General features: G+C 30.7%; 5 protein-coding genes across 5 annotated transcripts; 2 read left to right on the forward strand and 3 right to left on the reverse strand.

Annotated features, from left to right (window-relative positions):
* Window positions 1-1,237: 1,237 nt before the first annotated feature.
* Window positions 1,238-11,686, forward strand: PGO_090140 (CCR4-NOT transcription complex subunit 1; the record flags this gene model as incomplete). Its single annotated transcript, XM_028687604.1, has 1 exon — window positions 1,238-11,686. The coding sequence occupies one exon, from the start codon at window positions 1,238-1,240 to the stop codon at window positions 11,684-11,686; it is 10,449 nt and encodes a 3,482-aa protein (XP_028543405.1).
* A 1,449-nt stretch (window positions 11,687-13,135) lies between these two features.
* PGO_090150 (hypothetical protein, conserved) lies at window positions 13,136-13,327 on the forward strand (the record flags this gene model as incomplete). The annotated part of the gene is made up of 1 exon (XM_028687605.1): window positions 13,136-13,327. One exon carries the CDS (start codon window positions 13,136-13,138, stop codon window positions 13,325-13,327), a length of 192 nt encoding a protein of 63 aa, XP_028543406.1.
* A 69-nt stretch (window positions 13,328-13,396) lies between these two features.
* Window positions 13,397-15,993, reverse strand: PGO_090160 (phenylalanyl-tRNA synthetase beta chain; the record flags this gene model as incomplete). The annotated part of the gene is made up of 3 exons (XM_028687606.1): window positions 13,397-13,449; window positions 13,822-13,941; window positions 14,313-15,993. 3 exons carry the CDS (start codon window positions 15,991-15,993, stop codon window positions 13,397-13,399), a joined length of 1,854 nt encoding a protein of 617 aa, XP_028543407.1.
* A 2,762-nt stretch (window positions 15,994-18,755) lies between these two features.
* Window positions 18,756-20,663, reverse strand: PGO_090170 (hypothetical protein, conserved; the record flags this gene model as incomplete). The annotated part of the gene is made up of 4 exons (XM_028687607.1): window positions 18,756-19,532; window positions 19,831-19,930; window positions 20,277-20,317; window positions 20,532-20,663. 4 exons carry the CDS (start codon window positions 20,661-20,663, stop codon window positions 18,756-18,758), a joined length of 1,050 nt encoding a protein of 349 aa, XP_028543408.1.
* Window positions 20,664-22,102: 1,439 nt separating this feature from the next.
* Window positions 22,103-27,770, reverse strand: PGO_090180 (helicase,PfSNF2L; the record flags this gene model as incomplete). Its single annotated transcript, XM_028687608.1, has 5 exons — window positions 22,103-22,141; window positions 22,545-22,661; window positions 23,007-23,252; window positions 23,433-23,516; window positions 23,751-27,770. The coding sequence occupies 5 exons, from the start codon at window positions 27,768-27,770 to the stop codon at window positions 22,103-22,105; spliced, it is 4,506 nt and encodes a 1,501-aa protein (XP_028543409.1).
* Between the last annotated feature and the right edge of the window lie 152 nt (window positions 27,771-27,922).

The raw sequence follows: 27,922 nt of genomic DNA on the forward strand, positions 1-27,922 counted from the left end.
AGAGGGGAAAAAAAAAAGGTACGCACACAATATGTATAATTATATATAAGCACATGTATGTACAATTATACATTTCTCATTGTGAATAAAAAAAAAAAAAAAAAAAAAAGAAAAAGCTAAGCCACCACACGTAGAGGAACTATATAACTTTAAGGAAAAATTACTTAATAATGAATTTTACCACTATGTGCTAACTGATTCCGCACCTTATGCGTACCGTCGCGTAAATATCAGCACAGATAAATGCTCGTGTACGTGTAAGAATGTGCTTGCTTAAGAATACATAGGCACTGCACAGGAGTTAGTACAGCATGAAGGAAAACCAAAATGTTGGTAGTGTACACTGTATTCCAAAGAGGAGGTTTCTTCCATTTTGTGGCTCTTTCCGTGCACTTCAAAATAACAAAAGATTACTAGTGATTACTTGTAGTGCAATGCATCATTCTTGTATGCTAAAAAAAAAAAAAAAAATGTGGTCAAAATATGCATATATACACATATACATATATATATGTATATTACGTGTACATATGTATATGTACATACTTTATAGAAAAATCTTAAAGGCTCTTATGACAGAAAAAAAAAATAAAATAAAAAATAAAATAAATAATCAGTGGGCCATTAAACACATATAAATGAATATATGACAAAATTTAACACATGAACAAAGGAAGAAACAAACAACCCAAGAAACTATAAAAAAAAAAAAAAAAAAAAAAACTAAAAAGTTATTCTTAAGATTTATTTTATTTCTTCATCTCCACTTTATATAGAAGTTAAGAAACCCAAAACAATTTTTACAGTGCTTGTACATTTTACTTTCAAAGCTTCAACAAGAAAACAAAATCTCGCAAACACACAAAGCAAAGCAAAGCAAAAAAAAAAAAAAAAAAAAAAGGAAAAATTTAAAGAGAGATATAAATATATATATATATATATATTATCCCATCACTTTTGCACATACACCCATACATACTTGTATAATTATATTTTTACGTAAGCACATATATACATCAATAACCACTTGTGCACGCACGAACATATATACCGCAAAAATACCTATACATGCATTTGTATATAACCATACGTACAAATAAATCGGAAAAAATATATAATTGTTTGTGTGCGTGGTAGCACCAAGTAAATAAAAAAAAAAAAAAAAAAAACTGCAGAAACATACTTTAACGATATTACATTATAGGCATATAGTAAAAACAAAACATGCGCTAAAAAAATGAATAACAATTTCAACATAAATGTCCATGTCGACGCTGCTTTCCTGAGTGAACATGAGGGTGAAGTGAATGGTTATTTTGCAAAATTATACACGGGGGAAATTACAGTAAATACAATGATAGATATTATGAAAAGTTTATCATATTCCCCCAAAGGATCCAAAAATAATGAGGTATATAAATCAATGTTATTAATTTTATTCAATGAATGTAGATTTTTCCCAAAATATCCTTCAGAAGAATTGGATACTACTGCACAGCTGTTTGGAAAATTAATAAAACATAATTTATTATTATCCTATGGTAATACTTTGGCTGTTGCTTTGAAATGTATTCTGGAAGCTTTAAAAAAAGGAAATGATTCAAAAATGTTTAACTTTGGAATCACAGCATTGGAACAGTTTGAGGACACATTAATATGCTATCCCAGTTTTTTATCTTCCCTAGTATCAGTCCCCAGTTTAAGACAGTACAATCCGCAATACGTAATTAATTGCAATAATTTGTTAAATACACTTCCAGAGCATTTTAGAAGTTTACCATACATAGATGCATCTACAATATTAAAAATAAAACATCTTTCAGAAATGGGTTCAAACAATAACTCATGGAACAACAATATATCCCCAATGTCTAGTGACGAGATGAAAAAGACGCCTGCACTCAATGCAAATAATGTGAAGAATGTAAATAATTTAATTTACAATATAGGTAGTATCACTTCCAGTGCTGGAATTTCTGACAATGCAAATGTGAGCAATAATCTCATCGGGACCAGCAGTTCCAACAGTAACAACAATAATAACACTTTTTCCAGCGCCCTAAGCAGTCTTCTGAAAAATACTAATACTAACAATAAAACAGGTGGAAATAGTGGTAACATAAATAATGATAATATGCTATCCTATATTAATGACATATTACCAAATAACTCAGGCTTAACGCAATCGCCTAATCAATACAATAATCAGCATCATATCCTAAGTAAAAGTGATTATACTTTCAAAAACAAAAATATAGACGATAGCATAAACAATAACTTGAATGCAAAAATAAGCAACTTTAACCCATCAGTTAATAACCAGAATAGTACTTCCAATGTGAATATGCTAAATGGTGATAAGTCAAACAATACCTTTGGTATCACGAATCAGTTGTATACTAACCGATCGTATGCCTCCCCAAATGATAAAAATCAAATTAACCGAATTCTAACTACACAAGGAAATACACTCAACCTTGGTAATAGATACGTTGCAAATTCTGTTAATATCTCTAGCCTTAATGAACATATAGGTGAAACTAGCTTAAATTGTATTGTCGATGGTTCCAAATATGCCACCACGCCTGAAGGCGTCAAATGTGTGAATAATAACAAGAGTGCTGATAAAGATGATAAGGATAATGATAATGGAGGCAGTGATAATAACAACACTAGTAACAGTATCAGTAACAACAACAACAGCAGCAACAACAACAGCAGCAGCAACAACAGCAGCAGCAACAACAACAGCAGCAGCAACAAGAGCGGAAGTAATAACAACATCGGCAGTAACAATAAAAACAGTAGTAGAGAGAAAGGGGAACCATTGTACGAAGTTATGGAATCATTCTATGACAGAGTACAGGTGAAGTTACCACCGAATTTAAATATAAACAACATGGGGGGATTTGGATTAGGTCAAATTGAATGCTTAATGGATCACACCGATTTAACAAAAAATGTTATTGTACCTTCTTCAATAATAATAGGAGAAGTATTTAGTATATTTAACACCCTATGTTCATTCAATATTGATGAAAAAATAAAAATTTTAAAAGAGGTGATGCAACCAGAGTATTACAATTGGCTAGCTTTTTACATTGTAAAATCCAGAGCCTCGAAGGAAGTAAACCTACATGAAGTATTCCTTGAGTTTATTGATAAACTAAGTTATCCAATGCTTATTGATACAATTATTAATATGACGTATGACTGCATCCTAATATTATTTAAATATATAAATGAACTGAAAGAAGTTAGCGCTTTTAAAACAGTACTGAAAAATTTAGGTTCTTGGTTAGGATTCATAACCTTAGGGAGAAATAGACCACTAAAATCAAAAATTTTAGATTTAAAATTAGTTTTATTCGAAGCATATGAAAAAGGATGCTTAGTTTGCATATTACCAATGGTATGCAGAATTTTAGAATCTATAAAATTGTCCAAAAATTTTAAACCACCAAATCCGTGGACAACAACTATGTTATGCTTATTAACAGAAATACATGAATTACCAAATGTGAAAACGTATACAATATTTGAAGTAGAAATTCTATTCAAAAATTTGGCATTAGATATACATGCATTTCAGAATAAAACTACTCTACTCAGCAAGCGTAGTGCTGCACAAAATAGGAAAAATAATTTGCTCGTGTCAAAAGGTGGCAGTACTAACATCATTAATAACACAATTTTTCCTTCAGTTGGGGGCGATCTAAAAAATGTTTCTCCAAGGGATACCTTAACAAATGTTAATAATAATCTTATAAGTAAAACAGAAAACTCCCTCAATGAGAAGTCCAAGTTGGGGGACTTAGAAAATGTAATAAGAATTGCAGCAATGAATAAAACAAGTAGTGCTGCAAAAGGTGCCGCGAATAATGCAGCGAATAATGCCGCGAATTATGCCGCTAATAATGCCGCGAATAATGCAGCGAATAATGCCGCGAATAATGCAGCAAATAATGCCGCGAATAATGCAGCGAATAATGCAGCTCAGATTGCAAGACCAAGCAACAGATATACCCCAGATAAAGCTCAATACATGAGCAGTAACAATAACCAGCAAAACATTAATTCAGATAATGCTGAATCCGAATGGAACAAGCATGGTGCAGAAAGGATTGATGCCCTAACGAATGACACCACGTTAGTTTCTTCCTTTTCCCCACCAGATTTTAATTTTATTAATTCGAATTATCGCAAAAAGATTTCCAATAATTTAAATCAAAATCCAAACACTATGGACGAACAACAGCCTACCCCAAATCTGAGCTATGCCAATAATGGCAACTGCTTGGGTAAAGCCAATTATTATGGCAGAGGAGGTACTGATTACAGTGGTAACAACAGTGTCAACTATTATGATAGTAATAGCAACATAAACATTCCAGATATATCGATTGACAGCAATTTAATTAATGAGAAAATAAATAACAGTAAATTTTTACAAAGCTTGAACAATGCAGTTATTATATCCCCATCAATAGCTCTATTTCAAATTCAACCCAGTTTAAAAAGTTTAGTCACTATAGCTTTTTACCAGGCTATTAAAGAAATTATTGCAGCCATATTAGAAAGATCAGTAGCTATATCTTGTGTCACCACGAGAGAAATTATATGCAAAGATTTTTGTTTAGAAAAAGATGAAATGTTAATTCGTAAAGCAGCCCACATTATGATTGCTTCGCTAGCTGGTTCTTTAGCCTTAGCTACCTGTAAAGAACCTCTACGCATTTCTCTCACTCAACATTTAAGGCATTGGTTAGAAAAAACAAGTACAAAGGATTGTAATGACCAAGTTTTAATTGAACAAGTAGTTCAAATTCTAAGTGCAGATAATTTAGAATTTGGTTGTAGTTTAATTGAACAGGCAGTTATTGAAAAAGCTATCAAAGATATAAATGAAGCATTAGAACCATTCCTTTTAGCTAGACAAGTAGCTAAAGAAAATAGCATAACACTTAAGGAACCCACACATCTAATAAACACCAAAAAAATTCAGTTAGAAATTTCGCAATACTTAAACTTAGGATCACCCGTAACTAACAATCAGTTGCAAATTTATAAAGATTTTTTAAATATAGCACCACTAAAAAAATTACATGCAGCTGCCAAAGCATTAACACGAATATACAAAAACATTAATGAAGTCAATGCAGATAATCATCAGCAAAGTACCCTCATGCATGCTCTATTTTCAAGTTCAAATTTACAAAAAAAAGAAGAAAAAATCGGTCATTCGAAAAATATGAACGAACAAAAATTAACAAATAATGAGCAGCAAAATGGCACGCCAAAAAATGACACAGACAGAGAAGCAAACCAAAAAACGAGCCCAGAATGTAGCCAAAATAATAGTATAAAAAATCTGCCGAATGTGAGCCACACGAAAGGTAACCTGAATGAAAATAATAATAGTATCAATAATAGTATCAATAATAGTAACTATAGTAATAGTAACAATAATAGTAACAATAGTAATAGTAACAATAGTAATAGTAACAATAATAGTAATAAACAGCATCATCAATCGGGTTCTGCATCCTCGGTTTCGCTAGGATCCAATTCACAGCTACATAAAGTGCTAAAAAAGTTGGAACATGCAACCAGCCAACTGAAAGACGCCATTAAGGACATTCTCATATTGCCTCCAATACTGTTTAACATAAATAAAGAAAAATCTCATGATAATGTAAATAAAATTAGCCTGCACATTTTATATAGCCTGTCTGTTGATGGAAGCATATTTAACCTAATAAAATCCATACCCGAAATTGCTGCCCTGACACAACATAAAAATGAAACCATAATATCATATTCAAACAAAATTTATAAATTTCTTTTTGATATTATTCCTCATAACAGTAACAAATCACAATGGATTTATAAAGCCAATGATCCATCTGGAATATATTTTGAAGTATTTCTATGCATACTAGAAAAACTAAAAAGGAAATGCCCCTCATTAAAAGAACATATAACGAATTATATAACGTCAGATGATATTTCATTCCTCTCAAATGATAATTCATCAAGTTATAACAAATCCATTTTTGCCACTTCTAACTCCGTCATCAAGGAGAGAGAATCTGATGATATAAGCAAAGCGGGAAGTGAAATTTCTTCCCTCAATTATAGCAATTTAAATCGAGATGACATTCAAAATAAAAATGAATCCGATGGAAAGTATATCAATAAAAATTTGCATAAACACAATGCTAATGTAATAGCAGGTTTTATTAGATATAATCTAGTTGATATGGAGAAATATAAACATTACATGGAAAGGGAACTGAACAACGAAATGTATTTAACTGCCAATGTTGAGTTTGTTGTATCATTGCTAAAAAAAATTTTAATTGATTTTCAAATTTTTAGATACAGCTATTTTGATAATATTTTTACAATTCTAAATACTCTAAAAGAGAAGAATATTCTCAGGAATCATGTTATTTTTTCAATAAATTCCCCAGCAGTTAACATAAATTTGGCTATCCAATTGTTAACTGAACAGGCTAAACAAATTCAAGAAAAAAGAGGTAGCGTCATTTTTTCTGATTTATCACATTTTTGTGAAGAATATTTAAAAAGTGATGATGAGGAGTATGACGAAGAAGATAATGATGATCAAGCAGAAACCGATGATGATGCACAAAGAGGAAAGAACAAAAATCACGTAATGATGCAAATGATTCTGAGCAGAAATGATATACATACTGAGGGAAAAGAAGGGCAGAGGGAGGAGGGACAGCTAAGTGGGAAAGACGTGCAAAATAGCAAAAATTTGCAAAAGATTCATGAGGAAGCCAAGTTAAAAGATAAGGAGACAGAAGAAGCAAATGAAAAAAAGAAAAGCGAAAGAGAAAGAGGAAGAGAAACCAATGAAGAAGAAGAAGAAGAAGAAGAAGAAGAAAGTACCTATCAATCAAAATACATAGGAATAAATAACACTTCTTCCCATATGAATGATATAAAAAAAAGTGAATTATTAAAGAACCCCCTGGAATATTTTAAAAGGGAGTATAACCATTTAAGTGATGATCTTTTAAGTTCGCTAAATGAGGAACAGAGTTTTCATAAAATCCAAGACGAATTGAAAGGTGTAGACAATTTTGGCCTCATAGATAGAGAAGGAGCCAAAGAATATTCGTTGGAGGGCATGCACATGCATAACAAAAATGGGAAGACCGACCCATCCCTCATCAATGGCATCGGCAGTGACAAGGGCAATCGCAACGACAATAGGAACGACAATCGCAACGACAATAGGAACGACAATCGCAACGACAATAGGAACGACAATCGCAACGACAATAGGAACGACAATCGCAACGACAATAGGAACGACAATCGCTACGACAATAGCAACGACAATCGCTACGACAATAGCAACGACAATAGCAACGACAATAGCAACGACAATAGCAACGACAATCGCAACGACAATCACAACAGTTTGAACAGCAGGGTGAATAAAAATGCAAACAGGGCGAATGTACATTCTTACAGATCCAAGAGACACATAAAAAAGGAGCAGAAAAAATACTTAAAAATTTTAATGAACCCAGATAACATAACAACTCTCACACAAATAATTGATTTCTGTCTGAACACAGATTGGAATGTATTACAAAAAAAAACAAATAATAAAAATTTTAAGGACAAAGGCGTAGGAGGTATCAGAATAGTACCAAAACCACAAAAAATACCGAAAAAACATGAACAAATTATTAGTATTTTTTTTTTTCAATGGATCAAATTAATCAATATAAAAAATGTAGATAACCCAAATCAGAGTTATGTTAAATTTTTTCAAAATATATCAAATCAGGGATTATTAAGAATTGACAAAAATACAGATAATTTTTTTTCCGTATGTATTTATAAAGCTGTAGAAGGTACACGTACTATAACACTCAACCCATACACTAATACACCTGAAATGGAAAAGGATAAAAATGGTTCAGATGAATTCCATATTTCAAACAACAATGATTCGTATTTTCCAGGAGATGCAAATTGTAAACACACAAACATGGACCCCCAAAAAAAATCTCAAAAGGAAGAAGCTCCAAATGAAAAAAATACCCCAAGCCAAGTAAATCTTGTGAAAACAGATAATAACAACGTTAATGAAGTATGCATTCCTGACAGTACATGTAAAGATGGTTCAAAAAATGAAGAAGTATTATCGAGTTCTTGTAAAAGCAAAATGACAAAAAAAAATTCTCAAGAAGAGAAACCAAAGCGATTTGATGTAAAAACAGAACAGTTTGACGTAAAAACAAAAAATTTAGAAAAAAATTATAATGATGAAATAAATGAACAAAGAGAAAAAAATAATGCCAGCAGTGAATATTCGGAAGATTCAAATGATGAAAGCTCCTCATACGTCGCATCAACAAATTTAACTTTTTATTCAAACATGTCATATTCGGAGCAATCCCTTTCTGAATGTGAAGAACAGTACAATGAATATTCAAGAAAAAACAAAGGTAATATAAATCATATGCAAATAAAAAAAAATGAAATGTTAAGGAATCTATCCTCAGCAATTAGTGAATCGGCAGGCATCGAGATCATGTTAGAATCGGATAAAGAATTTAACAAATCAGAAGCTAATTTTGATATTAATAGAGGAGGAGGAGAAGAAGAAGAAAGAGGGTATCACGACGCAAGTCAAAATAAAACAGCCTCTCCCATGAAGAAATGCAATAATCAGGACAGAAATCAGATCATCTTAGATGAAGAAAAAGTGAATAAAGAGGAGGAATGCAAAATGGAAGAAGATGAAACTGAGGGATCAGAGGATACTGCAGATGGTACCGATGTTGAGCTAGAGGAACTGGAAGATGGAGAAGTAGAGGTAGAACAAGATGGAGAAGTAGAGGAAGAGGTAGAGGAAGAAACAGAGGAAGAGGTAGAGGAAGAAACAGAGGAAGAAGTAGAGGAAGAAACAGAGGAAGACGTGGAAGAGGAAGACGTGGAAGAGGAAGACGAGGAAGAGGATGACGAGGAAGAGGAAGACGAAACAGATATTGAGAGCGACGAAGAAGAAGACGAAACAGAAATTGAGAGCGAAGAAGAAGATGAAACATATGAGACGCGCGAAACGGATATCGAGCATGACTGTTATAGTAATGAGAGTTACGAGGTGGAGGAAGAATTGGAAGAAGTGAACATTGAGGAGGTGAACGATGATGAGGTGTACAGTGAGGAGGTGAACATTGAGGAGATGAACATTGAGGAGGTGAACGATGAAGAGATGGACAGTGAAGAAATGAATCACGTCCTTTTTGACAAATCTGACGACGATGATATCTATTATGATGAAGAGGATTTGCACGATTGCGAAGACGTAGAGGGAGAAAATGCGACGAGGGGAAACAGCTGGAATGACAAATCAAAAGCAAAGTTGGAAAAAAATTCTCAGCTGAAGGACGCAATTGATACCATATCACTGGATGCGCTGGCAAAAATGATTATATGCATGATGAAATTAGTTGACACGCAGCAAATATCTCCTTTCATTCTGTTTCAAAAAGTGATGAACATGTTTTGCAGAATTGTAGTACGGGAATCAAGAAGGAATTCTGGGAACTTCAATCAAAGACCATACTTCCGATTATTTTTATCAATACTAATTGAGATAAATAAAAATGAAAAACACTTTGAATATTCATATAATAAATTAATTTTAGCATTGGGATATTATTTATGTATTCTGAATCCACTACGTGTCCCAACATTCATTTTTGCATGGCTAGAATTGATTAGTCATAAATTATTCTTACCAAAAATATTAAAAACTTCCAAAGGATGGTGCATATACAACAAGTTACTAATTTATTTATTAGAATTTTTGTATGTATTTTTAAAAAATGCTTATTTAACCCCATCCATTAAAATACTATATAGAGGAACACTAAGAACATTGTTAATATTATTACATGATTTTCCAGAGTTTTTATGTGTATACAATTTTTCATTTTGTAATTCCATACCATTAAATTGTGTTCAGTTGAGGAATTTAATTTTATCAGCATTTCCAAGAAATCTCAAATTACCTCATCCATTTTACCCAAATTTGAAGGTTGACTTACTACCAGAGATGAAAGTGGTACCAGTTATTTTAAACAACTTTACATTTATACTCATTGATTATAAAATAAAAAAAGATGTAGATGATTATTTTGTTACAAGAAGTGTTAAAAGTTTAAAAAGAATTCATAAAAAACTTATTGTAAAAAACAAAATGAAAGCTTTATATTTAAAAACAAAATATAACATATCTTTAATAAATGCTCTAGTTCTATACATAGGAATGTCTTTGCCTCCTCAAATTTTAATGATAGATAAAGTATCAGAATCTCATCCAGCATTGGAAATAATACTTCATTTGACATACAAGTTAGATATGGAAGGAAGATATTATTTATTGTCTTCCATAGCCAATCATTTAAGATATCCCAATGCTCATACCCACTATTTTTCTTGTCTTCTCCTATGGATATTCAACATATCAAAAATGGAAATTGTCAATGAACAAATAACAGGAATTTTGTTAGAACGTTTAATAGTACATAGACCACACCCTTGGGGATTATTAATAACATTTATTGAATTAATAAAAAATCCAATTTTTAAATTTTGGAATTGTTCCTTTGTTCATGTATCTCCAGAAATAGAAAACTTGTTTCAATCCATAGCCCACTCTTGTTTAGTTAACCAGATGGAGCATTTCACTTCTGGTTTGGGTTCAAATGTAAGTGCTGGATCCACTGGTATCAACCCAAGTAACACAAATACGAATCTAAATACAAATACAAGTACAAGTACTAGCGCTATAAATTTGACAAATGTGAGGAATGGCATCCCACACAACAAGGACAGAAGCAGTATAGATGTAAAAAATTTCACCCGTGCAAATGATTTAAATTTCAATAAAATATTTCCAAACATGAGTCATAACAATCATAGTAATACGACCACTAATACACACAACCTAATAAACCAAAGCAACGTAAACATGAATGAAAACACAAGTATGAACTTGAACAGCAACTTTGCAAATATCACCAACATTGATATATTAAGAAAAGCAATTAAAAATAATTATATAAATGGAAACATCACCAAACCTAACAACTACACGAATATACATCAACAATCTCACAATGTTTCATCCAATACTGTAAAAAGATATCCCAATTACAATGGAAGAAATGCGAGTGATATGGATAATCAAATCTCCCAAAACCATGCCTCACATATCAACTGTCTTAACAGTTCCTCCATCCTATCTCATGCTATAGTAGAAGGAAATAAGCATAATGAAAATTATTATCTCTCTAATGTGCACAATTTGAGTGATAAAAATAATAAAATGTTAGATACCGATAGTCAATACAATTTTAGCGAAATGCAAAGGAATGCGCAAAATGGAAATACTATCTCCAGTGAAAATGTGAGAAATGTAAACATTGTTAGAAATATTAATACAGGCATGAATGCAGATATAAATGGGAGATCTCATACCAAATTCAATACGAACCGCAACTTTATTACAGCTAACATGGGGGTAAGTTCACCCAATCACAATATGGAGAATTTAATTAATTTAACCAATTACTCCAATCGAAGAACCGTTAGCAATAATTCAAACCATGATGAAAACCAGTAAATTACTAGTCTATGAAGAAAAGAATAGACAAGTAACACACATAGAGAAACACATTACCATTTGTAAATATGCAAAAACCTTGTATACGACCCACATATAATGTCGAAGCAAAACTGGTGCATGCTTTTACCATAAATAAAAGTGCCATTATACGGTTATATACTATTATAGTGTAATTTTCTTATTTCCATTAAAAAAGAAAGGGGGAAAAAAAAATATATATATATATATATATATATATATATATATATATGTACCATATAACATGCGTACGTATTTTTTTTTTTTTTTTTTACACCATGTATTGTCTTACTGTATATACAAAATGTAGTTCTAACATGTATTCCCGAAAATGTAATTACATATTTATGCGTAATATTTCCTCCTCCATAGCAAGTAAATAAAGCAGTACAAGAATAAATGTCATACATCCATTGCGTTACATATATATATACTACTACTGAATAATGTGATTATTTCTATAAATTTTCCTTCATTTTTTGTTTACTCCTCAAGCATGTGTTTTTACTTTTTAAAAAGTAACATGATTTTTTTCTTCCCATTTTTCTCCACATGTTTTGTCCCTACCCTCACCCCCTTTTTAATCATGTTTTCAAAAAAAAGTTAAAACAGCCTACCAATAAACAGTAAACTACAACATATATAATCATTTTTGTCTTCCTAATTATAAAATGGAATTTTCAATTTTGATAAATGTTAATAACGTCAAAGTGTTATGAATAAAAAAAAAAAAATAAAATAAAAATTTTCTCAAATTACGTATTCATCCATGGGACTCATACACATTCTGTAATGAACAATGTGCAAGGTGTACATTTTGCATAAAAAGTGAAAAAATTTTCTCTGCCCTCCCAATAGATGCTCATATTAACTGTGAATAACAGCTATAAAAGCACCTTAAAACACAACAACATTTATACATATACACACGTAAACCAATATACAGTACATGCATATATTTATTGTGTTCAGTTCTACTTCTGAAAAAGCATAAACTTCTTCACTTTTGACAATGAAAAAAAAAAAAAAAAAAAAAAAAAAAATGTCATTTTATGCTGGTACAACTTTTAGTCTTTTTTTTTTTTTTTTTTTTTTTTTTTTTTTCACAACTACGAAATATGCACATGTAAAATTTCTCTTGTCTTGTTGAATCCCTAAGCATACGTGATTTACCCAAGGTGTATGAAAGTGTAAGTATTCATGTATATGCACAAATGGTATATATATTTACAGATAAACATATAAAACATGATTTAATTTAATACTTCTAATTTTCTCTTTCTACCTTTCAATCTCTCTCTCTTTTTCTTTTCTTCCCTTTTTGTTTGTTTGTATGTATGTACGTATATTTGTACATACGTATGCATGTATGTATTTTTTTTTTTTTTTTTTTTTTTTTTCAGCAAAATTTTTTTCCCCCACTTCATGATGGAAAGTACAAACACGTTTGAATTTAAGAAAATCGATAAGCTTAATCTGGACAAGTATAATGTACCCCCTTACTTTGAAGAAATTGTTTCGGAATTCATTGCAAAATTGGTTCAAAAAAATCCGGACAATCCATACCTATTCGCTCTCAACTATTTTGATGAAAAATTGAAGGAATATATACATAACTGAATATGTTTTAAAATCCATTTTTTCTTTATTTCCATTTAACGGAATTGGAAAATATTACTCGATAACTTTTCAGATCATCAGGACGTCCATTATGGTCTCGATGTTTATCTCTACAACAGACACTGTAAAAATGGAGTATGCAATAATGAAGTGACGTTTGAAAAAATTCCAAATGTGTGCACACTGCAATATACATCTTAATAATAATAAAAAAAACGCAGGAAACGCAGGAAACTTAAGAAACACAAAAAACTGAAGAAACTTAAGAAACACAAAAAACTGAAGAAACTTAAGAAACACAAAAAACTGAAGAAACTGAAGAAACCGAAAAAACTGAAAAAACTGAAAAAATTGAAGAAACTGAAGAAACTGAAGAAACATGGAAAACACATAATTTGCCAGCAAATAAAAGGACGCCCAAATGTGCATTCATACATATTCATGAGAAACTAAAAAAAGAACGCTTAAAAACTCTTTAACGAATTTATTTATACCTGGAATGTCGATGGAAAAATTTTCCAGAACCTTGGGATGAATTATTCCCAAAATTCCAAACTTTAAATTGTGTGGAAATAAAACGATGTCAACTACTCTCTCATTCAGGTATGAAGGATCTGCGTATTTTTAAAATTTTGACGAATGAAAGAAAATAATTACAGCAAAAATTCAAAATATGATCATATGCCACAATTAATGGCATGAGCAAATGTACACATATATGCACCTCTTGTGCGTATAAAAATGTACAGACATTGCATAACAAATGATGTTTTTAAGATTAACACTTTTAATAGGAGCTCTATGAGTGCTTCTACTAATAGCAGCTCTATGAGTGCTTCTACTAATAGCAGCTCTACGAGTGCTTCTACTAATAGCAGCTCCACGAGTGATTCTACTAACAGCAACTCCTTTTTCACATCCATGGTGTCGCATACTTCACGTGTGTGCAAGCTAATCGATCCCCGTCACTCTCTCTCCCCCTTACCTTCCTTTTGTACCAACTTGTAAAAAACGTCAGACCTTATGGATATGTTTTCCTTTTTCTTTTCCTCAATTTTGTAATCGCTAAAAAGCTGAAATTCCTTCAAAATTGTTTCTAACATACCATGTGCTTCCTCCATGCCAGCAGTAAACTTATCAGCAAAGATAATGGATAAGTACCTTTTATTCACAGCATTGGTATCAGTTTTGTTACATGTGGTGTAGGAAATATCTCCAATTTCAAAAAAACGTAATGGCAACTCTCTATGCTTATTTGCTGAAACAAATTTTAACAAATTCACAATTAGAGATGTTCTTACAATTTCATATTCTGATGTTTTGGAATTTAGTATTTGAACAGGTGGTGCTAATGGATTATACTCTTCTACATTTATCTTCTCGTCGTTGTATTCCTTGTGTTTCCTCAACATAAACTCGTAATTTTCCCTTTTTGATAATAATGCATTTGTCATAACTTCAGTATAAGCACATTCAACCAATGCATTTCTGAACAATTCTGAGCATGCATTTAGTGAATTTTTTTTTGAAAACACAACATTTTCAGCTTTAATATTTCCATACCCATAAGCAATAGCTATATCTTCAATAATATCACAACAGTGCATTATATCTGATCTGTAAAAAGGAACATCCACAATGAATGTTGTATTATCGATGACTTTCGTTTCTATCATCATTTTTTGTAACAAGGGTCCAACATCTTTTACTGTTAAATCTGAAATACCTGATAACTTCTTAACATAATCAATCTTACATGTCAAGGTCTTATTTTTAAAAATAGGATATAAATACCTATTTCCATTTTCGAGATTATGATTTTTATCATATAAAACAAGAAAAGAATGAATTGAATATTTTGGAGTACAGTATTCTGATAACATTGAACAAATAATATTTACAGCTATTTCAGCTTTCTTTTTATCAATGGCTGTACATTCAATAAATAAATTTGTTGTGCCATACGTAATTTTGGTATGATCACAGTTTATAATTGGAGGAAGGGATAATATCTTATTCTCTGCATCTACTATGATTGGATATTTTTCAAAATCGCTTATAATTTTTAAATAAGATTTTAAATTTATATTGTCTTTATAAAATTTTATCAAATTAGTTCCATTCAAATTTTCACTTTCATTTAAGGGAATAAAATTTATTTTTGATTTTTCCTCAAATTTATATTCTACAGGAAATTTTATTTTATCATAATCATGAATTCCAATAGCTAATACAGTTCTCCTCTTCCCCAAGTTATGATGTAACTTTTCTTGTAATTCAATTATATTATTATAAATACTCTCATTAATTTTTATATTTTTCAAAACAGATGAAACAACATAACCTCTTCTTTCATCTACCGATTTGTTAACATTCATATAATGATTTTCTTTCATACATGCATCTTCACTATTTGTTAATAAATTATATTTTATCTTTTCATATTTTCCCATGAAATTTTTTAACGCTCTGCATAATCCTTCTGCACATACGAGATCATACCTGTTAGCAGGTACTTCTATCTTATAAATCTTCTTCTCATTTTTATATTCCACGTCGTCAATTTCTATTCCAAATTCGAAGCAAATGTTGTTCAGTTTTTCTTCTTCGATTTTTTCTCCCAGTTTTTCTATAAGATCTTCTTCGTGCACGGATATCGTTGGCATTTTGTCTCTTCAAAAGGAAAAAAGCTTGAAGTGACAATTTCCTCTTGGAAACGTAAATATTTACAACCTTCTACACAATATATATATTTTACCAGCATGTCATATATACATACGAACTGATGTCTCTTCCCCTCTGCACGTTCATATATATTTACTCGTCCATTCCTCCACCCAAGCTTGGAAAAGTGGTAGGTTCGCTTCCCTTTTTAACTGTTCACTTTTATGTATTTACAAAATTAACTGAATATGCTGTACAACAGATATTTCGATCTGTCTTCACCTCGAACAAAATTCAATTTCCTTCTGCCGAATGTCTGTACATACATATGCATGCCTGTATATGGATATGTATATATGCATGTATATATATATATATATGTATGTATATATATACATATATATATTTATTTATATCCTTTCAGTGCCCTTTCCTCATGTACGTTTTACCCACTACAAATAAACACCCTTTCATCAAATTGAAAAAAAAAAAAAAAATGCCTTTCAAAAATATGCTCCGAAACGATGAGATCAGAATAATTTCTCCACTTCTCATCCAACTACTCTTTACTTTTTAGGGAACTTCCCTTTATCAGGATTGGTAAAAAAAAAAAAAAAAAAAAAAAATTGGCACATGTAGAGGAAAGGGCGTGTACACATATATGTAAGTACATGTACGTGTCATATAAACATAGAGACATTCGTGCTGGTGTTTTTAATACACCTGTATATATTTTGTAGCCATTTATGAAGCTATCAGTTTTGCCTATATTTTAAGTATGCGGGGAAAAGGAGTATAAAAATGCCTTATAAACCAATTCGAGGATATTTGATTTATATTTCTTCAACTTCAAGCAAGTAATAATATATTATTTAAAAAATTTTAAAAAGAATTCCACTTCCCTTTTTTTTTTTTTTTTTTTTCTTTCAGTTCTGCACAAATTAACAATAAACAAAATTTGGAATTTGTTACTTATTTTTCGGTTTACGCTATCCTAACTTTGCAGGCTTCTCATTGCACAACTTTCTCTCTTGCAGGTTATTTAGAATTTATGATTTGATCATTTTCTCATCTTTACCTTTTTACATTTATTTTACTTTTTTTTCCTTGTTTTTTACTCCTTATTTTTTTCTCACTTTTTTTTCTTCCTTTTTCCATCATAATTTATGCAAATCAAATTGAATAATAACTTTTTTGTTCATCCCTTGATGCAAAGATAGTACGGACGTGGTGTATGTGCGTTCGTGATGAATCAGCATAACCAAATTTCTCTCAAACATACAAAAATATATACAAGTGTATAACAATCTGTTTCAATTGCTGCTCAGTGTATTTTTCTCTTACCCAAAGCAACTTCCTTAGAACTTGTATGTTCTTTCTTAAAACTACCATTTTTCTTCCTATAAAAAAATTTTTTTTTTTTTTTTAAATTTGCTTTTTTGTCATGTTAACAAAAGAGAAAACTTTGTGCTTAGGCAAAAAACACAATTATCTCGTTCATTCGCATACACATTTGAAGGTACATTGTTCTTATAGTCGTACATATTACATTACACACGTTTATGGACATTTCAACACCAGAATAAATTAGATTCTCCAGTTTCTACCACACTTCCACGGCCCTACATATCACTCTTGACAATTGCTATAGTTACTGCAGAGGTTCAATATATATATATATATATATATATATATATGTATGTTTTTCATTACAGAGAAATCAAATCAACCTTTACGAACAACCACTGCACAAATAGGTTTGCATTTCTTTCAAATATACATAAAGAAGCCAGAGAAAATGCAAAGCTTGTCTCACCACATGTCTCAAGATAAAATTTTCAGCTTCTTTTTACTTACGTTCATAATGTGTGTTACTCCTTTTTTTATCTAATGAAAGTTTGATTTAAATAAAAAGAAAAAAAAATTCGTTTTACACGAACAAGACTTCAATTAAATCTTTTACAAAACTTAAAAAAATAAAATAAAAAGTGAATATTATTGGCAGTTATGCATATTATATCTTATCACTATGAAGCAGGCAAAAAAAAAAAAAAAAAAAATTCAATTTCAACAGAAATTGCAAACTTACAAAAAAGCACTACAAAGTAGTAATACGTAGAAATACAAATGCAAAGAAATGCATTCCAAAAAAAAGAAAAAAAAAAAAAAAATCAGCAAAACAATTCAATAATCAAGACGGATTGGGTGAGTGTAACCCATATGTCCCTTTTACAGCTGAATGAATTTGTTCATCTAGATGTGTGAAAAAAAAAAAATTTGCAAAAATAAAGCAAGATAGGAATATAAGGGTATTTATTATTAGATATAAATAAAAACACCGTTGGTAGACATGGTGAGATGTGTTCCACTACAAGCAATGGTGCGACAACTGTACAATAAAATTCAAAGAAAAAGGAAATCAATAGACTCATCATTCATTTTATTGACAAAGGTGGGTCTAATTTTACATGCAAAAAAAAAAAAAAAAAAAAAAAAACAGCCAAATGAAAAAAGTGTCCATAACTCTATAACAACTAAACAAACACACAGCTTTTATGTGGAATACTTATTCTGTATATAATAGATGGGAGTGTATAAAAAAAGAAAAAAAAAAATCCTTTTGTGCAAGGAAATAACATATGTATGTAAAATGACAAAATTAAAACTTTGTTCACTACTTTTCTGTGATCACTCTTTTTTTTTTTTTTTTTTTTTTTTTTTTTTTTACCGTTTGCTGCACTACACACATACAGGGACCAGCAAATCATATAACCCTAAAGACTACCAAAATAATTACTAACAAAATTATTAAAACAAAAATAAGGAATCCTGTACACCTTATACTCCTAAAATATCTACTTCTAGTTATTTCAATTTCTCGACCGGTCAAAAGAATATTATCATGGGTCGTCATTATTTGAGAATCTATGTTGTCAATGCTTTCTCCTTGAACATTTATTTGATCAAATAATTCCTTGTATAATTCTTGTATATTAATTATATCTTTATGTAATTTTTTTATTTCCTTATTTTTCTGATTCAATATTTCATTTTCAATATCTACCGTTTTTACTGATATAAATTCTTCATTTTGCACAGGATTCTCCAGATCTCTGTTATCTTCATATCCACCGTTTTCCATATATCCATCATTCTGCAATAGGTATTCATTAATTTCACTTTTTTTATTTCCTGTAAAAATATTATTTTTATATTTCTTTTTTTTTTTCTCCCCTTTTACATTTTCCAAACCTCCCGTAGGAATGGCATAACTTCCCTCATAATTTTCATTTTCATAAAAATTATAATCATAAATGTTTACATTAAACTTGTCTCTATTAGAATCATAATTTGAATCACTATTTCTTGAAAAGTTATTAAATGAATCATATCCCAAATTCCCATTAGATGTGTTCACATTTTTTAATGACATGTCACTTAAAACTGTTTTGTTAATATAATTTTTAGATGCATTTTGAAAATTGTTTACCGCTTCTATATATGAGTTCGATAACTTCTGCAACATAAGCTTCACTCTTATCTATACAATTTAAATAGGAAGAAAAAAAAAAAAAAAAAAAAAAAAAATCATTATTTAAATGTCACACGAAGAAAATATATATATATATATATATTCGATACTCAAAATTGTTGTGCCTTTTATGTACTCTTAAATTTTTCACCCCTGGCATGCAGAAAAGTGGATGGTGCTGGATATATACTCATTCTTATATTCAAATATGTGCATATAAAAGTAAGTATACATAAATTTCACACATGAAAACGTATAGTGACAAAAAAGGAAATGTTCACACTGAGCTATATTCGGATAGGCATACCCTTTCACTTTGTGGGGCATTTTCTACATTACTAGAATAATTCTTCAACTTTCTCTGTATTTCCTGGATTTTCACTTTTCCCTCTTGCACAATTCCTTGTCTACAAATTTAGTACACGAATATATATGTACAAAACTGTTTAGTTTAAAATATGTACAACTGTAGGAGTGGACCATGGATGGAGCTCCTTTTTTACGTGCACCTTTATACTAGTTTTTACGCTACTTTATTCTCTAATTTTCACATTTAACAAAAAATGTGTCACTTTTTCTTCTTAATTTTAACATGGTTTCATCAGGCTTTTCTAAATTTATGAGCCAAATGTGGACAGAAGCCCCATATCAACGAATTCATATTTTGAAAATTCGCAGAAATGACCTTCATCTCTTTCTCTCTCTCTCTATCTCTCTCTTTCCCTAATTTTGGTCTCCCCTCATTGTGCTTACACTTTTTCGGAGCTCTCAACCGAACACACTTCATTTTCATTCTAAAGTGGAACAAGAAAAAAAGGAAAAAAAAAAAAAAAAATGTTCATCAATGTGTTGAAAAGTACATATATACTTCAACGTGTCATATGTACACAAAATGATTGGGAACATCTTTGTATTTCGTCTTTTTCTCGCTCATTTCAATAATTTGGAAACGGCCATTTTATAATAGTTACAAAAAAAAAAAAAAAAAAACTCCTCTTTTTCATTTACTATTTTTAAGATCCTTAAGGTGTAGGACTTTATAATACCTATGTCATTTTGAATGTCCGAGTTAAATTCAAAACTACTCGCATTCTTCTGATTTATCTTTTTATTTTCTTTCTTTTTTGTTGAATATGACATGTTTTAAAGAAATCTTGAGGATGGAAAAATTGTGAAATCTCGTAAGGTACTGAAACAATGTAACACTGAAGTGATGTGGCGTTGATGCCACAAAACATTAGAAACGGACGAAACGGAAGTAGCAACAAAACGAGCTATATTTGTCAAAAAGGGCGAAATTTTTGTATAAACTTGAATTTCTTATATACACATCTATACATTCATATTCAAATTTGTATATCAACAAGGAAATTCTGAGTCTTTCAGCGACGTGAGGCCATAAAAACTATGCCTTTATATAATGTGTTTATGCACAATTTAACAATGCACTGTAACTCGAAGGGATTGTAGAAAAAATTCTTTTCCTTCAATTTCTAACATTTCTGTTATAATTTTTTTTTTTTTTTTATTTCATGTTCCTTCATATGATAACAAATTTGTAAAACGCAAAACCTTAGAACAACAAAAAACTAAGTAGAAGCTATAACATCGCAAAAAAAAAAAAAAAAAAAAATTAAGAAGTGTTAAGAAGTGCTAAAAAATGGTAAGGTGTGGTAAGAAATGATAAAAAGTGGTAAGAAATGATAAGAAATGATAAGAAATGTTAAGAAATGATAAGAAATGATAAGTTCTAAGAAATGTTGAGAAAAATTAAAAAAAAAAAAATCAATTGACAATTTAAAAGGTATGTGAACAAAAGTTGGAAATATATATAACCTACAATTCATCATCACATATGTGTATAAAATCACTAAGTTTCTATATACAATTTAACACATGTATACATATTATATGTTACCAAATGAGATTCACGAGTACGTGTACGTGTTCGTGTAATGTATATAATATATATGTATAAATCTATATAGTATAGCATATATATAAAATTACATATACTTACGACAAAGTATATACAAAATATATGTATAATATGTGTTGCTTGCCATTATTGTCATATCTCATAAAGGCATAAGGAACAAAAAAAAAAAAAAAAAAAAAAAAGAGTTGTTTAAAAAATTGTATAAAATAGAATAATTACGTTAAAAAATGTAACATAAATATTAAGGGTTAATGGCAAAAAAAAAAAAAAAAACCTAGTACATTACAAATTGTCGAGATAAAAAAAGAACATTCAAAATAGTAATTTTTTTTTTTTTTTTTTTTTTGTTTCCTGTTTATGCAAAAAAAAAATTTTAAAGGAGACGTGAAATCTCCCACAATGCATACTTGTGCTTATACTTATACTTATTCCTGTACTTGTGCTTATACTTATGCTTATACTTATGGCTATACTTGTGCTTATACTTATGGCTATACTTATACTTCAACTTATGCTTATGCATATACTCGTAACGCAACACACTTCAGCTTTCAAATTCACAAGTGAAAAAACTTCTACCAATTTAAACCTCAAAAATTATGCTAGAACACGTGCTCGAGCAAAAAATATATCACTATTGTCATTTTTTCTTTTCTTTATTACTGGGAGGTTTTGAATCCTAGACAATGGGAAAAAGTGTTGTATAAACAGTTTTTAGGATGTGCACATCATATCATCACTCGTGTATGGATAATGAGAAAATTTTGTATATTTTGTTAAACTGTCATCGTTCGGATTACGTCAAACAAAACGGGAACAAAGATGCAAGTACCAGCATAATTACATATATGTACTTATATATAAGTACATATATATATATATATATATATATATATATATGTGTGGGGGTTCATATATATGCATATGAAAAACACCCATCATGCACAATCGATGAGATAAAGAGGTAGAAGTAGAATCTCTTCCTCTTAATAGAAATTCATTTTGATAGCATTATCCACATACAACACACTCTGGTGATGACTTAAATACACATGCTCAAGAATAAGTAAATGTTCACTTACTGTTCTGCTCATTTGGACAACAGCATCAACGATTAGTCTGCATCTATATTCAATGTTTTCAAACGGGGTGCTTGCGTACTTAAAAAAATTATGCGCTTGGGCCCAATAATATGGCGTCTAAAATGGGCAAAGAAATATATAATACAGTGTATTTAAATTATCATGAGGGACGAGTGCATACATATATATGCATGTATGTTTATATATATATATATCTAATATGCATGCACGAGATTTTCCACCGTAACTTATGAGAGAAAAAATATAAATCGCAAAAATGAGAAAATATGAACTAAAAATGGAAACAAGATATACACTCTCCCACCCCTCTGATCCATGTAAAGAACAAAAGTACCATTTGTTTATATTACAAATTCGAGTAACAAAAGCAAAACTGATGAACCACTTAAGATTTTTTTTTTTTTTTTTTTTTTTTCCCATCAAGCTGGTATGTAAACTCACCAAAATATGAATGCTCTTCGTGTGAACTACCCCCTGCTGGTACAATAACCAAAGTAATATTTTATTTTCTTTTTCATAATATGAAATTTCTTCTTCATTCAAAGCATCCTTAATTTCCTTTTCTTCCTTAACCTCACCGGTAGTGTTTGGCAATTCTTCTTTTTTTTGTAAATATTCATAGCACAAATTAGGAGGAAGCTGTAGTTTGTCAATAGTATCAACTCCATCAGATAACTGCTTTTCAACCTGTCAGGAAGAGATAAAATTCGTTTCAGGGATAATGTGTTAACGGATTAAAAAAAAAAACTAAGGGGAATACATTACACATTCCTACATGTGTAAAATTGTGCATGCAGATAACTAAATTCATTGTGTACAAACATGCATGCTCATGTTGTTATATTCATAAAAAAAAATTTAAATTACAAAATTTGCAATAAGATCATTTTCCTCCTGTATCATCTGTCTCTGCAAATCGGACTTTTGTATTTTGTCGAATAGTCTTATACCCTATGAAAGAAATAGGAAAAATGTAAATAATTTAAGTTACCTACGATGCAAGACACAGAAATGATGGAATATCATAAGGGCATCTAGGGGGAGGGGGACAATCATTGTATAGCGAAATACCTCCCGATGAGGCAAAGAAAAAAAAAAAAAAAAAAAAAATTTTTTTTCTCCCAAGGTTTTTCTCAAAGTGGGTGGGCCCCTCTCAAACGGACACCTCCAGCTTAAACTACTTACCCCCTTCACCCGATCGTATCTTCTAAAAAAGACTCGCAGGTAAGCTTTTATATCCTCCATTGACTTTTTCGAGTTGCTGAAATATTTCTGATAAATGAATTCAATATCTTCACTGCCATAAATTATCAAGCCGCTCATGAGTTTATTAAATTCTGCTTTGTTCCACTTAGAGAACCCCTGTTTCAGAAGTTCTTCCTTTTCATTTTTAATTTGATCAATATCTATACTAGCCATATCATGATCGATACTCTTTCTAATCGGCTTGTTGTTTTTCCCCTTTTTGTTATTGTTACTTTCGTTATTGTTATCCCCCAAGTGCCTCTTAATAAAATTTGTCAAATATTCATAACACACCTTCACATTCTTATCCCTAAACCTAACCATACTTAATTTGTTTTTGGATTCAAAAAGTTGTATAATTTTCCTCTTAATCTGTTGAACCTCATCATTACTTCCATTGACACTTCCTTTAACAATAATACCATTTCCACTTTTAGAACTAGCCGCCTTGCTTTTATCATCCTGACTTTTGATATTTCCATCTTCTGCAAAGCTCTTATTGTGATTACTACTACTACCACCACCACCACCACAAACAACAACACCAATCCCTCCCTCCTCCCCCCCGTCTCTACCTTCCTTATCAGCTTCATTCATTTTTTCATCAAAAATATTTGGATATATCAGATTAATAATTTCATAAACATTCTTTCCATGTCTGTCTAGAAAATCTGAAAAATTAATATATTTTTCAAAATCTTTTTGATCACTTTGTGCATCTATAATTTTCCTAATTTTATCTTGACAAACGCGATATTTATTCCACTTTTCTTCTAATTTTTCTAATTCATCTAATTTTTCATTATTAAAAAATTGAAAGTCATGTCCTCCTCTAGCTTCTGCTCTCCATCCATGAAGTACCATTTTTTTCTTATTGATTTTGTTACATGTAGAATTCATAACTTTCCATTTACTTTTTCTTTCTCCTAAATCCAGGAAAGTCATGTTCTTTTTATTATTTTTTAAAAAATTTTTTATTGTTCTCCTTATTTTGTTAATATTTTTTTTTTTCTTCTTCTTTTTCTTCTTCCCTCCTCCTCCATCTACTACTCCTCCTACTGATGTTGTCCCCTCCCCTTCAAGAACGTTACCTCCTAATGAACCATGAGCAGCACCACCACCTTCTCCTCCTTCCTCTTCTTCCTCTTCTTCTTCTTCTTCTTCCTCATCTGCAGAATCAGAATATTCTTCATCACTTGATTCTCCAGAATCATTCTTTGTCAAATTATTGTACATATTCAATCCTCCATCCAGGGATATATTCGATAGATCAAATATATTTTCTAAATTTTTCAATTTGTTTTCAATTTCCATTGTTCTCTTTTCAGCATTCGCAAGAATGATATCAATATCTTCATCCGAAATGGAAGAAATGTCTTGCGTTTTATATACTTCTGGTGCTCCAAAATTTAAAATGTCATGTAATTCTTGTTTATTATTTTCTTTATTGTTTAAATTTAATTTCCCTTTTTGAATAATAAGTGAATCTAACTTCAGCTTCTTTGCTGCTCTTTCAACAATTTTCTCTTCTACCGAATTTTGCGTCACAAATCTGTACACAATAACTCTTTTTTTCTGCCCTATACGATGTGCTCTATCCATTGCTTGGATATCCATTTGTGGATTATAATCTGAATCGAATAAAATAACAATATCAGCAGTTGTTAAGTTGATACCTATTCCTCCTGCTCTTGTTGATAGTAAAAAAATAAAATATTTACTATTTGGTTCATTGAATTGGTTAATTCTTATTTGTCTTTCGTCACCCACAGTTGAACCATCAATCCGTAAATATTCATAATTTTTCCATCTACAATAATCATCTATAATATCCAACACTCTTGTCATTTGTGAAAATAACAATACACGAGAATTTTCTTTTTTCAATCTTGGTAAAAGTTTATCTAAAAGGGACATTTTTCCTGATGTTTCAATTAAATGATTTCCTTCAATATATGGTGGTTCTTCTATACCATCAAATAGGTATGGATGATTACAACATTTCCTCAGCTGCATCAGTATATTAAGCATTTGATTCTTACTTCCTGTCATGGCATTAATTACATCTATATTCTTACTAAGTATATCTGAATATAACTTTTTCTGCAATTTTGACATGCCAACGAAAACGTAAATTTCTCTTTTGGGAGGTAACGATTGCTCTACTTCAACTTTTAATCTTCTTAACATAAATGGTTTCAAAATTGTGTGCAATTGGGTAATTATTTCACTCTGCTTATTATCATTTGTGCTAATTTTTGAGATGTTAAACAAATTATCAAATTCTTCTGAATTGTCAAATATTTTTGGCATTAAAAAATTCAACAAGGACCATAATTCTTTTAAATTGTTATGTAATGGTGTACCTGTGATTAATAATCTGTTCTCTGATCTTAAAAAACGAACCGATGTACTTAACACACTTTTATCATTTTTTATTCGATGTGCTTCATCTATAACCAGGAAAAACCAATCAATATCAAACAAGGCATTTTTATCCTTAATAACTATTTCGTACGTTGTTAATAATATATCATAATCTGTGTGTAATACTTTTTTATTTAATTCTCTCCTTTGTTCCTTACTTCCATAATATTTAAAAGCCTTCATTTCAGTGCACCACTTTTTTATTTCTTGATACCAGTTGTCCAATGTGGATCTTGGACATATGATAATACTTTTTCTCTTTATATTCTTATTGAATCGTAAATAACATAACAAACTAATTGTTTGCAATGTTTTACCAAGTCCCATTTCATCTGCTAAAATACCATTAATTCTGTGTCTATATAATTGATATAACCAATTTAACCCTTCTATCTGATACGGTTTCATGCACCCATTAATGTTAGTTGGCTGTTTTATAATAAATGGTTCATCCTCCTCATTTGCATCTTGCAATAGCATATAATCTTCCTCTTTTTCAGTCAATGCACAACGTCTCGTTTTGTTGACCTTCGATTGCATGTTCATTTTTAATCGTTGCCCTGAAAGCTTTTCCGTGTATCGTTTCGTCTCAGATAAAAGAAGTTCCAGTTTATCTTGTAAATAATTCATCTTTTCTTCACTCTGTTCATGGGTATTTTCCTGATTATTATTATTCTTCTTCTTCTCCCCATCCTCCTCCTTAGCTTCTTCCTTTTCTGCATCAGTATCTCCTTCGTTCGATTTCACATCATTATTCATCTGGGATTCGTCCATTTCTTCTGTTTCACCAACAATTTCTTCATCTTCATTCTCTTTATTTTCCTCCTCTTGTTCCATTATACCATTTTCGCTTAATTTCCTCCTTTTAAGAGATTCAACACTTGGGTCCAATTTGTGCTTAACCCTCATGCTGTTATCATTTGGTACAAAAGTGTCTTCCTCGTTTTCAAATTCGCTCCGAGGGTCACCTCCATATTTACTTTCATCTTTGCTTCCATCTTTGCTTCCATCTTTACTACCATGACTACTTCCATTTTTACTTCCCACTTCGACACCTCTACTCTCCGAGTCCATGTTGGACTCTTCAACAACGTCACTGATAACGGAACTAACTCCGTTTTCACAATTATTCACAAAGGATTCGCTAGTTTTGTTCGTATCTCCATTACTAGGGGGATCCTTGTTCCGTCCACTTTCTTCGTCACTCATAATAAATCTTTTTCTAGCATCATCCAAGTCGTTATAACTTTCATATTTTTTTTTTAAACTATTCTCTATATTCATTTCTTCTTTACAAATATCACTTATATTTTTGTAAGATGCTTCATTTAAATAATTTTCATTGTTTGTCACATCGCACGGGGTTCCTCCTACTCCTCTTTCATCAATTTGGTCATTCATCCCATTTCCATTCCTCTTGCTACTTTCGTTACTGTCGTTACAATTGTTAATGTTTTCAATAACTGTTGCTTTATCTTCGTTTTCGTTTTTTTCATTGGTACTCTTGAAGTAATCACGTACATTTCTGAACATTTTGAAATGTATAGTCTATGTGTTCTTTTTGATTATCTTCCCACAAATTGGGATTTGCGCTCGTATGCTTCCTATGTATATATATGGATATACATGTGTGTGTGCGTGCAAATGGACCTAAGGCTGGTCTGTACATGAGACAGGTACATACT

Source organism: Plasmodium gonderi, assembly GCF_002157705.1.
Source record: "Plasmodium gonderi DNA, contig: Chr09, whole genome shotgun sequence".
NCBI classification, from domain to species: Eukaryota; Apicomplexa; class Aconoidasida; order Haemosporida; family Plasmodiidae; genus Plasmodium; species Plasmodium gonderi.